The 12234-nt window shown below is 33.0% G+C and overlaps 1 protein-coding gene across 2 annotated transcripts in view; it reads left to right on the top strand.

The window, feature by feature from the left end:
• The window catches only part of LOC115877653 (endoplasmic reticulum metallopeptidase 1-like), a 52656-nt gene that overhangs the window by 14256 nt on the left and 26166 nt on the right, over positions 1-12234 (top strand). For both annotated transcript variants that reach the window (XM_030893909.1, XM_030893910.1), the window contains exons 3-5: positions 6058-6330; positions 8305-8474; positions 9626-9836. In XM_030893909.1, coding sequence (XP_030749769.1) covers positions 6058-6330; positions 8305-8474; positions 9626-9836 — 654 coding nt within the window. The remainder of the gene's footprint in view (positions 1-6057; positions 6331-8304; positions 8475-9625; positions 9837-12234) is intronic.

Below are 12234 nucleotides of genomic sequence, written 5' to 3'. Positions count from 1 at the left end.
ATCTGCAAATTCACAGTGTTTTAGAGCGATGTCCAAGGAAGTGGTTGAGTTAGCATTGGCAGCAGTGGCGTACACTGCTGTGCTTCAAACGAAAGTTAAAAAGCTAACCTAATCTAAATAAATAAAACTTCCTAACCGCGCCGTATGTGGTGTAAAGAGTGGCTTCTTCAACGCCAAAGGTTTGGTCATAGTACCAAAGTGAAGGAACATACACTTCATCCGCTCCCGAACCAGATCTCTTGGAGTCAACAACCTTTTTATGTTCCCTTCCTCCAAATCCTCCCCGAAGACTGTTAAGTTTAGTTATAACCGAAGCCTTAGTCGCGTTTGGCTGAACAACTTGTAGCTTCCTAACCAGCTTTGCGTAAGCCTCGTTTTTTTTTAGTTTTATCTAAATATTGTTTGGATTTTACTTGCCAAAGACAGGGCATTTCTCTGTACAATTCAATAAATTCCCACAGGAATTCACGGGACAGTGTTCTACAATCAGACATTTCTACTAAGAAATTATTAGCAGAGTCAAATAAACAGAACGCTGCAGCTTGTGGGACTAATCGACGCTACTGTTGTGCGACGCACAGTTCACATCCACACGTTGAGACTGGCAAGAAAATCCTGCGTGCACGTACAAAATTTCTGTCGTCGACAGAAATCATGAGCGTTGATCGAAATGAATGTGCACTCAAAAACGTGACGTTTCTGTGCATACACATTGACGTTTTTGTATGCACGTTTTTGAACGCATGTACCGGGTGGCCAACTAAGAATGGACACCGGCTGTATCTCAGAAACTACTTATCGTATAACTTTGGGAAAAAAATTCTAATGAGTAAATCGACCAAGAGAAATCGCTGGAAATTATTTTCAAGTTCGAAAAAGGTCCGCTGGAAAAAATGTCCGCTAAAAAATGGTTTAAGTATAATTTTTTTAAAATTAATAATTTAAGAGTTATCAACAGAAAATTTGATTTATTATATGGGACACCCTGTATATTTTTAATATATTGAAAAGAATTTAAAATTACCTTTCCAAAAATATAACACAGTTGATATTTTGCTCGATTCCTCTTCGAGATATAGAGTATATAAAAATTCGCCCGCTTTAAATAGTAGTAGGCTTTGAACGGCACCGGCTGTAACGCAAAAAAATCTAGCTTTGAGCATCAATTAACACGAAAATAATATTTGCTATGAGAGATTCAGAATTTTATAACTATTTAAAATATATTTAACCAACATCAACACATTTAAACTATATCTAATAACAATAAAACTAAATAGCAAACCAAGACATGAGATTTTGCTACAGGTGTTCGACATATCGACCATCTTCTGTTATGGACAGACGGGGCAGTTTTTGAACATTTCTCGCGGAATTCATTAACTCAATGGGGGTGAAAGATACCCTCTCATAACTGCTAAGTATTTCTAATTCTTGTCTAGATTATAAGGAAGAATAAGGAACCTTTATTTTTCCGCAAATATATCCATAGGATTAGATCCATGGGCACTAAGTTAGGCGGCCTCGACGGCGGGAATCTTGGTTAGCTATTCAATTATTTTTGAAATTGGATGCAAAATTTGTTGATAACTTCCAGCGCTCTGAGGCGGTGCGTCGTCTCGCTGGAAAATATGTTTTCGAGTTCCATTAAGGGCATATCATCAATAAGGGGTCCAAAGCCTACTAGTTAAAAGTGGCGAACTTTTAAAATTCTGTATTTCAGAGGAATTATAACAAAATATCAAGTGTGCTATATTTTTTGGAAGGTAATTTTAAATTCTTTTCAGTTAATTAAAATATAGAGGGTGTTCCAAATAAAAAATCAATTTTTTCTGTTGATAACTCTAAATTATTAATTTAAAAAATTATATAAACTCGATAAATTCTACATAAAAGGTGCTTTGGAAATGTTTTCATAGAAATACAAAATTTTCCATAGCAAAAAAAGTTACAACGATTTGTTAAAAATGCACATTTTGAAAAACACCCCGTAACTCCGAAACGGTAACAGATATTGATGTACGGTTTTCACCATCATGTTTTTGATAAAAATTGAGCTCCAGACACCGATATTAGTTTTCGTCTATCTCCTATAGAAAAGGGTGTTTCCATTTAAAAGCGTCGAATTTGACCCACCCTGTACAAGTCTTTTTGGGATAAAAAGGAGATTAGCCTCCCATACAGCAGAGGATTTGGTCTGAGGATTTGGCCTGCGAACTTGATCTGCGGATAAAAACCTTGTGCTTGTGTGGCGGACCAAGTTAGTGACAAAGTTTTGTTTTCCTTCACTGCCATCTGACATATGTCTCTAACTAAATCATAAAAATAATATTTTTACTATAATTATCCCAATTTAGGATAAAACGCGCCTTAGATGCCATATTAGTTTTGTATTTCTGTAAATTAGGATTTTAAACAACGTTGCAGTTTGTACTAAATTAGGCTTCTAGCCAACGTCGGTATCCAACGTCGTTTCGACCCAAAAATTATTCTCCAAACTAGTGCAGACTAGGGTTGGCACGAGGTTGTGCCGACGTTGCGCCCCGACGTTTGGTCGCGTGACACAACGTTGTCCCGACGTCCAAATGCTGCTTGGGAGATTTTAATACTCTTACAACATTACAAGGCAATATACACGGTGTTTGATAAAAGAATGAACACTAGGATGTTTCAAAATAAAAAAAAATCTTATGTTGTTAAAAAGTTGAAAGTAAATTTAAAAACAAAAATTTTGGCGCCTAGCAGAACCCTTGATATTAATATTAAGTTTTTTTTTATTTTTGAATTTTAGTAATTTCTTCTTACTTCATTTTTTTTCGTACTGAACACATTGACTGGACTTTCCATACACATGAAAATCGGCACCAAGAGCCACAAATTGCCGACCGTGTAACCTACTGACGTCTCAATGTAAAAATATATATTTTTTTATAAAATACCAAAACATAAGTATCTTATGCATTTGCTTTTATCGTCACAGTAATAGACGAAAAAAATATGTTTCCTGTTTAAGTCTAATTAAGTGACAAATTACACGTTTTCGTTTGAAAAATACTACCTACTTCGCGAATGCAACGGTTAGTTGTTATTTTCTTCAATTTTTCTACGAAATAGTAGAACAGCTGTAGGACAACTCCCCATGCAATTTACCAAGTTTAAAATATAGTTCGAAACTGAAAATATATTTTAAGTATACCATCAATGTAAACAAACCTTTTACTGGTATATAATTAAGTAACTGTTTGAAATAAAATTTTAAACAGAAATATCAATATTGAGTCAATGAGCAAACTTTTAAATTTTTCATACACACAGTCAATTTAATTATTCAGTAGCGGTTGTTAAAACACTGGAAAACTTTATTAATATACAGGGTGGTTCGAAAAGTTTGTATAAATTTATATCCTAAAATGCTTCATTTCGGAGATACAGGGTGTAAAAGTTACATTTTTATTTCGATTTTTTTAAAATAATTTCTGAACTAATGTCGATATTTGGTTGAAAATTGTCGTCAGGGTATTTTTTGGCAGGAAAAATTTGTTTTTGATGTCAATACGACCCCTACTTAATAGGAAACTCCACCTATACATCGTACAAAATAAAAACCGTTTCGGGCTATCGATTAGGCTAATAAATGTGTGCAGTGCTACCACTACACAAATATGGCCCTTATGGGACGTTTTCAATGAGTTTTAAATCTCCCACTCGATATTGTGTTGGCAACGGCGAGGAACCGGTTGCAGCGCTGCCACATTTAATTGACATTTGCCAGAATTTTCTGAACGTTAGTTGAGAGTTGTGTCTCGTGTGTATTGTATCTTTTAAAACCCTATCTATCGATCGAAAACTGTTGTTTTCAGAATATTTTTTATAGTAGTTGTTAGCTTTTTCTTTGAAAAATGTCTAAGCAGTTAAATAGTCGGTGCCAAGAATTAGTGTCATCTCTGATACAATATTTTGAGAAAGAAAGGGACAATAACGGCCTGTTAGGTATATTATAATAAAGTATTTTAAAGTAGACCAGTGAAGTGAGTTTTTTATTTATTTTGAGAAACAAAACCTACTAATCTTCTATGGAAAATACTTATTAATTCTTGAAATATTTCAAAAAGTTGCCTATATATTTTATAATCATTTACCACTCTTTATAATAGATAATATTTTGAATTGCCCGAAACCCAGACTGTTATTAATTAAACAAAATGTTTAAAACAATGTTTTTAAGACACCATTACTTGTTTTAAATATTTGTTTAAAACAGAGTATTAAATAGGTTTGGTGTGTAGGTGTTTATTTAAATAAAAAATGAGAAAAACTCTTTCAAAATAAAAAACAAATATAATAAAAACGGAATAAAAAACAGAGTAATCAGCTCAACTTAATATTGTCTAAATCTTTGAATAAGAAGACTAAGGAAGGAGCATAATGCTATCCATGTATTAATGCATGGTGGGCGGAAAAAGCACTCTAGGGTGGGGATCCTTGACAGTTCTGTTTGACGATTCATTTGACCCATTTGAATTTGATTTGAAATTTTGTGGATTTGTCAGTCTTTACTTAATTTTTCATTTTATGTTATTTATTATTTATTCTACTACTGATAGTTGTATAAAGGTAATAAATCTAGATGGATATTGTGGCAGAACTTAAATTAACAGTGACACTATCGCGATTTATCAAAAAAGACTCTAAAATAGTTGGTTGTGTAGCGTACGGTAGATCTCAGCAAAAATCGAGTGAAATAATGGAACAACTTTTCGCTAGTAAGTGACTATATAATATACATACGTGTAGTAAACCGATCATTTATGAAATTCACTTAAATTAACTAATTATATATTTTTTCTTGCATTTTTGCTATTATTTACTACTTGTCAAAGATTAGATGTCAAAGAATTTAGATACGTCAATTTGACTTACCTGCTTCAGTAGCGTATCGGATGTTTTAAATTTTAAAATTAATAAATAATTATTAAAACTTATCTATTTTTATCATAATAATATGTTTTTATAACAATTTTAATAACTACCAACATTTATTCACAACGTAAAATAAAAAAAAAATGATTGAGTTTACCCCACGTCTACCCTACATCATAGTTTTACATTTTTTAAATAAAATTAGAACGGCACTGATAAACCGGAATTTAAGTCGGCCATATTTGAGGCCCATCGCGGTGGACCTAAGATTTTTGATATGCTTCTTCTTTAGTCTTCTTATTCAAAGGTCTAAATAAACTATTAATTCTGTACTACTACTTGGAGGAGCACCATTAAGGTTTCTAAAATCGAATTAAGTTTTGTCCTTTGGCTTTATCATTACTCAACATGATATGGTTTAAAACAGAGTATAAAAGTGTTGTGAACATATTTTCGACTTTGTATTTACAATGTTCTTTAAAACCATAAAAATTTGTTTTAAACAATAAAAAAACATGTTTTGTTTAAAAATATTTTTTTCAGCGCTGCTTGAAACTATTTAAAAGTGTTAACAATTTAAAGTTTATTTTAGAATTTTTAATAGATCTTAGATATAGTAAATTTTTCAAAAATATTTCTCTTCCGATTACAATCTGGCAACAATGCTGTCTACAATCAACGCACAAGCTCGATGACATGCAACGGTTTTTATTTTGTACGACGTTTACATCTTTTTAAACTGTTTTGAAGTGTAATAACTTTTCTTCCGTACCTGTATTATACTACAGAGTGAAAAAATATACATTTCCGCCGTTTTTTACGTACAAAAGGTCTCTTGGTAAAAATCGCTACGAGTAATATCTCTCAAGATATTTGGAATCTAAATAATGAACACATTCAAGGCAAAATTAAACATTTTGACTGGTTATTGTTATTAGCCTGAAATAATCATCATATTTTTTTAGCAATAATTGTATTTAATTTAAAACATTTAAAAAAATGTTGTCAATTGTTTGCAATACATATATGTTTCAAAGGGAAACTCTAGTAGTAATAGGTTAGGTTGATTAATTGCTAGACTACTGCATTATCTACTAGTTCTATGATTGTTTTTTCATTAAGTTAATCTTGTTTTAGGTCCACGACCTGCCGGCAGTTACGAAAACGAAGTCTTAGCAGTAAAATTCCTCACAGACGAGATAGATTTAATAGTGAAACAAGCACACCATAACCATATAATAGAAGTAGACGTACAAAAAGTGTCGGGAGCTTTCAATTTAGAGTTTCTAGATGGCATGACGAATGTTTATCAAGACGTACAAAATATAGTCGTTAAAGTAGGATCGAAGATCAATTCTCCGCATAGTTTGTTGATTAATTGTCATTTTGACACAGTAGTAGATAGTCCAGGTAAGCATTATCCGGTGGCTTGTCATATATAACACCCTCCGAATTTTGTACTTTTTTTTATATCACTCGAAAGCATACATCGAAATAAGTATTTCAAGCCAAAAAAAAGTGTGGATGATCCATAATTTAATGAAAAAATAAACATCTAATTATTGTTACAACAGGCTACTTTCTATGCGAAAACTCCTTCAAATTTTGTCGGCGTTGTAAAAAAACACGTGCTGGTCGGAAGAAAACTCGCGTTAAGAACAGATTATAAATTATTTTGAAATCAAGAAAAGGCGATCGCCTGAGGAACTGCTCCTACCCATAGCTGATATTTTGCCTACGAGATCTGACTATTTATAACTACAAAGTTGCACGAAAGAGTTTTGATTGCGTTGGTTTCAACTTCTTTGGGGGTTAGTCCCTTGTTTTTTTATATTTTAATACGAATCTGAGTGCTTTCAATATCTTGACTTTAAAATAACTTATAATCTGTTCTTATCGTGACAGCGCTACTGTATAAGGATTTGTTCGTCCGGCGACCGGCACGTAAAATCAAGTGAAAGCAATCAGATTCGTATTAAAATAAAAAAAAACATAACAAAAGATTAACACCCTCACGAAAAGGTTGAAACCAGCGCAATCAAAACTCTTTCGGTTTCAACTCTTTTTTTGTATCATGTAACGCACCGTCGTATGATCGAAAAAAAAACGGCGTTAGCCATGGCTATGAAATGAACATCGCTGTCATTTTATATGTAAAATTATATGGGGAATGTCATCGATCGTCATTTCCAAGCCAACTGGACGCCGTTTTTTTTTCGATCATACAGTATTATGTATCATACAAACAAGAAATAACTTTAGCAACAATGCTTACGCAGCTTAACAACAAATGGTGACAGACGGCTCCGGCTCACAACCAACTCTATTATTGATTTATGACTTATTAATGCTTCTCAATGATTAATTCTGACCTTTATATTAATAAAAAAATGCATATAATCGTCATCTTTTACAATAATTACACGCTTATACAACTTCACCATTACCTAAAAATGCACTTTTAATTTATGTATTTTTCAATAAATTGTGGTTCATCCGCAATTTTTTTTGCTTAAAATTCTTATTTAAGTGTATGCTTTCGACTGATATATAAATAAATGCCAAATTCGGAGGGTGTTATATCTGACAAGCACCCCATAAGAATATTTTGAGATTTTTCATTTGTGGTGACACACCATAGCCAAAACAAAACGTAAGTTGGCAACATACAAGCGACCGAACTGTGGCTACGAAGAAAGCAGTCGATCCCGCCAAAAAACAAAAAAGCAGCAATAACATGGCTGACCATCCACGTTGAAACACGCCGTTGTTCAACATCTCAACAAATCGTGTTAATGTATATTATAAATAATATTCTGTCTGTATCTTTAGCGTATCGTTAGTGGCAATAAATAGTTATTTAGTTTAAAGTAGCGGAACGTGGTTTTTGGGTATCAAAACATCTCAACCTTATATCAAACTCATCAGACTACCTAGACATGCCAATCATCAATCTTTCAACAATCATACAAACAATTCATCAATCACAACAACAACCAAAACCACTACACATTTTTTCCTTTGGTTATAAGTTAAAAGCTACCCAAAATTCAAAATTTGAAGTTTGTATTCTAGAAGTACCCTAGACTTTTGATGATGTGTCAGTGAGTCAATGTCGAAATTAAAGAAATTTGACAAAATATAATTCATAAACTATGAGCAAGAAACTAAACGGCAAGTGACATTATTCTTCATCGCTACCGATCGCTGTTTAGTTACAGAGTTCCACCCTAGGCACTCTAAGAAGAAGAAGAATTTTCTTATTTATCTCGATTTTTGACTGCGATCTACCGCAACTGCATGACTATTTTACAGTCTTTTTTGGAATTCTCATTAATCACACAAGTTTTTATTTAGTAGATATGATGTTTTTAATTTTTTTAGGGGCTAGCGATGACGGTGCCGGTTGCGCTGTAATGTTAGAAATATTAAGAGTGATGGCTGTATCGAAGCAAATATTAAGACACAACATTATATTTCTGTTCAATGGTGGGGAGGAAAATTTTATGCCGGCTTCACACGGCTTTATTACCCAGCACAAATGGGCCAAAGAGGTGAGAAGACATACCATATTATTGTATATTTTAATACATACGACAGAGATTAATATATCCGACCAGTTGACAGACAGAGAGAGACAATAAAAAGCGGCAAACAGTGTTGTCATTTGGCATGTCAAATTAATAACATAATGAATGAAGATAATATATCTAAGCTATTTAATAATGCTCAGTTCTGTTGCTTGAAAACTTGGAATAAAATGTCTCTAGTCACTCTTTACAAATACTATATAAATAATAATTATTCATTGGTTTGTTCGGATTAGTTTAGAAATAGCGGTATTAAACGTATTTTAAGGTGTAAAGCTTCATTTTAAAACTACGCAGTGTCACGGGCTACACGCCATGGAACCAATAAAATTTGTACTAAATTCAAAAAGCTGTTAATTTTGACTTTAGTTACTAAACTAATAACTATGATTGTGAGTTATTGTTTTCATTCTTAAATTTTTTACTCCAGCTCGTCAACGGAGAAAGATTGCACGATAACGGACGTTTTGACACTTTTTTAGCAAGTTTCATCCAACCTTAATAAAAATAGCTCTCTTGACCAAAGTGCGGGCCGTCTGGCTCTCGGTTCACTACTGCGCATCACATCTGTACAGAGTAGGTATCCTATTTTCAAGTGCTTTATGAGATTTTTCGTTTATGAGTAGAGATATAATGATGCGATTTTCACATTACTTTGCTACTTTTTTATGAAACTAAATATACTACACAAAGGTTTGTCCTAGCCTTCTTAGTTCCTGAAATACAAGGCGAATTTGTGATGCGCAGTAGTGAACAAATGTTGAATACAGATATGATGCGCAGTAGTGAACGCAACGTCTACCGGCAGCCATATGGTCCGCACTCTTTTCAGGAGAGCATAGCAAAAGATATATTAAAGAACCAGCTTTTTTAAATGCAATAAATTTAAAAACTGCATAATTTTCTAACCAATTGAAGTCTTTAAATTTAACCAATAAAATTAATATCGTATCATCGTATCGTCGGACAACGGATGCATGAAAATCAAGCTTTACACTCCAGGCCACGCTTCTACGGTGACCAAATCTGTATACTGAAACTACTGTTTTGGAAATGCTCTACCTTAACACCACAAAACTTTACACTATATTATAATTTATAATATGTTGTTCCAGGTTAGAGCCTTTATTAATTTAGAGGCTTGCGGGGCAGGCGGTAGAGAAATTTTGTTCCAGGCTGGACCGAATCATCCGTGGATTCTGGAAACTTATTCCGAAGAAGTGCCTTATCCGTACGCTTCGTCGCTCGCTCAAGAAATTTTCCAGAGCGGTGTCATTCCCGGAGATACCGACTATCGGATATTTAGAGACTTTGGAAATGTGTCAGGTAATTATTTCTTTCTAATTTTCACATTTAAAGTGACACTTTGGATAATTCTTTGACTTTTAAAAAGATGTTTCATGTCGCAATTACACTCAGATGCAAAAAAAGTTGCAGTTATATCCGGTGAAATAGGAAGTGACTGAAACTAACTGAATACGTCAATCAATCCTAATTTCTGTTCTACACATATACAGGGTGTCCCAGGCGGAGCGTGCATTCGAAGTTTATACAGGACCACAATATCTAGATCGGAGATTTTTTGCACATCATTGTTTTACAACGAGATATATCGATTAAAAATATTTTCAATATGGCGGCACTTCCGGAAATACCGGAAGTTGACAGCAACTTTCTTATTTTAAATGGGTGTCTCTATTTTTTATTACATTCTTAAATTTTCTGTAACATTCTATGAATATTCATGTTAAACACTTTATTCCTAACATTAACCGTTTTTGGGAAAAAAAATATTTAAAATTTTTGGACGAAAAAAACTACCTGTCAAAATAAATTGTATAACCTAAAAGTAAAATTTAGTGATTACCACAGCCACTGTGACATAAAGAGAAGACATGTGGCTATCTATTTCAAAAATTAAATTGTTCAAATGTCATATAGCTGTCATGGAATTGAGCGATTAAAAAATTATCATAATTTTTTTTTGAAGTGGAAACCCAAGGACTGTATAATATATTCTAAAGGACTGTTCGATCGCGTCAAATCGCCGCTGTCGTAGTCGCCGTGGAATGCTACGTCACGCGCTGACCAGCGCTCCACAGTGGGGCGGATGGTTATTCTAGCGGGGCAAAATCTCAAGAGCAATGTTTGGGACTTAACACCTAAGAACGTAGCAAATGGTCTAATATATAGCAACTATATGGTTAAATTTATTTATTTATTAACAACTTAATTTATTAATAAATAAATACAAGATAATAAAACTATGATATTATTCGTACATGACACACAAAAACCGTATTGTAAACTATTGCCAAATACATAAAATTATGATATCAGGTGAAATACTTACAAAAACTATTTAGCAGTTATTTTTTAATTACTTTGTAATCTTGTGACACCCTCTATATTTTATTTTAAAAATATTAATTAAGATAGATATTTTAATTTTAATTTTAACACTCGATAATTGTAAATTCATATATAGTAAGTATCTAAGACAATTTTTTAAAATCAGTGCCTTTTGATGGAGTTGTTTTGTTTTTATAATATGCGATTGAAATTAAACTTTTTGGGCATTCACCTGTTAAGCTTGAACTTCCTGTGACTGTGACTACCTGTGTTGGTAACTATTGGTAACTCAAAAGATCTACATCATTCAATATATCGATATTTGAAAAAAGTTAAAGTTTGATATCTGCAGAACAAAGGCACGAAGGATTTTAACAAATAATATACGTACAGTAGAAAAGTACATACCTTTGGCAATCTTCAACATAATTTGGCTTTGGAATAAAATGTATAAGCACTTGTAAATATTTTGTTTTCATATGATCTCGAAAACGGCCAAATTTGATTGATAAAAATGTATCGAAATACAAAGAATATTCATGCATTTTTATATCAATTGGAATGTCTACTATTTATTCTTACAGTACACATTTTTTGGCTTATTTCTAACCAAACGCTTTTGTCCCGCTAAATTTATCTTCCAACGCACTGTGCGCTCGTCCGTCAAATGCAAAAATAACCGTCTAAAATCTTTAGCGCCAACTTCAACTCGGTCCCCAGATGACGTAAAAAAACTGACAGTGCAGGAAGATAGGAATCGAACTATCCTTTACCTCTATAGTATCCTTGGTGGAAACCCACTTTTTTTATTTCACTAGTGAAAAGGTTTTCCAATTCGATGCTTTTTGAATATACGTGTTCCTATACCTAAAATACATCGTTTTTAATAGTACAGTAGCTAGCAACGTCGGAAAAACAAGTATTTTAAGACTTCTGGCTCTCTGATATATCTTTTACTATGCTCTCTAAAACAGCATGCGGCCCGTCTGGCTGCCGGTAAACGTTGCGTTCCCTACTGCGCATTGAAAGAAGATCTAAATAAGATCAAAGGAAGAAATATTTTTATTAGTCCTTTAAATTCTAGTACTGAATATAAATCGAACATGTCTCCATAGAGCAGTGCGTAGAGTTTCCGACCACGAACCGATGATTCAGAGTTCGAATCTGGGTCAGGGCAAAGACTTTTTTATTTTATTTTTGTTTATATTCTGATAGTAAAGTATTAAATATTTGTTTTTATTTAATTACCAGAATTATTTCTGGAAAGAAAAACATTTATTTTAGCCCTTCTGGAAAGTTAAACATTGTGAATGATCGTAAACTAAAAAGTATAAAGTGTAATTGAAACCACTAATTTATTCCACTAATTGCG

This window comes from Sitophilus oryzae, unplaced genomic scaffold, assembly GCF_002938485.1.
Source record: "Sitophilus oryzae breed Bouriz unplaced genomic scaffold, Soryzae_2.0 scaffold_1496_pilon_pilon, whole genome shotgun sequence".
NCBI lineage: Eukaryota > Metazoa > Arthropoda > Insecta > Coleoptera > Curculionidae > Sitophilus > Sitophilus oryzae.
Note: the sequence above shows the minus strand (reverse complement) of the source record. Positions and strands in the feature narration are given on the sequence as shown.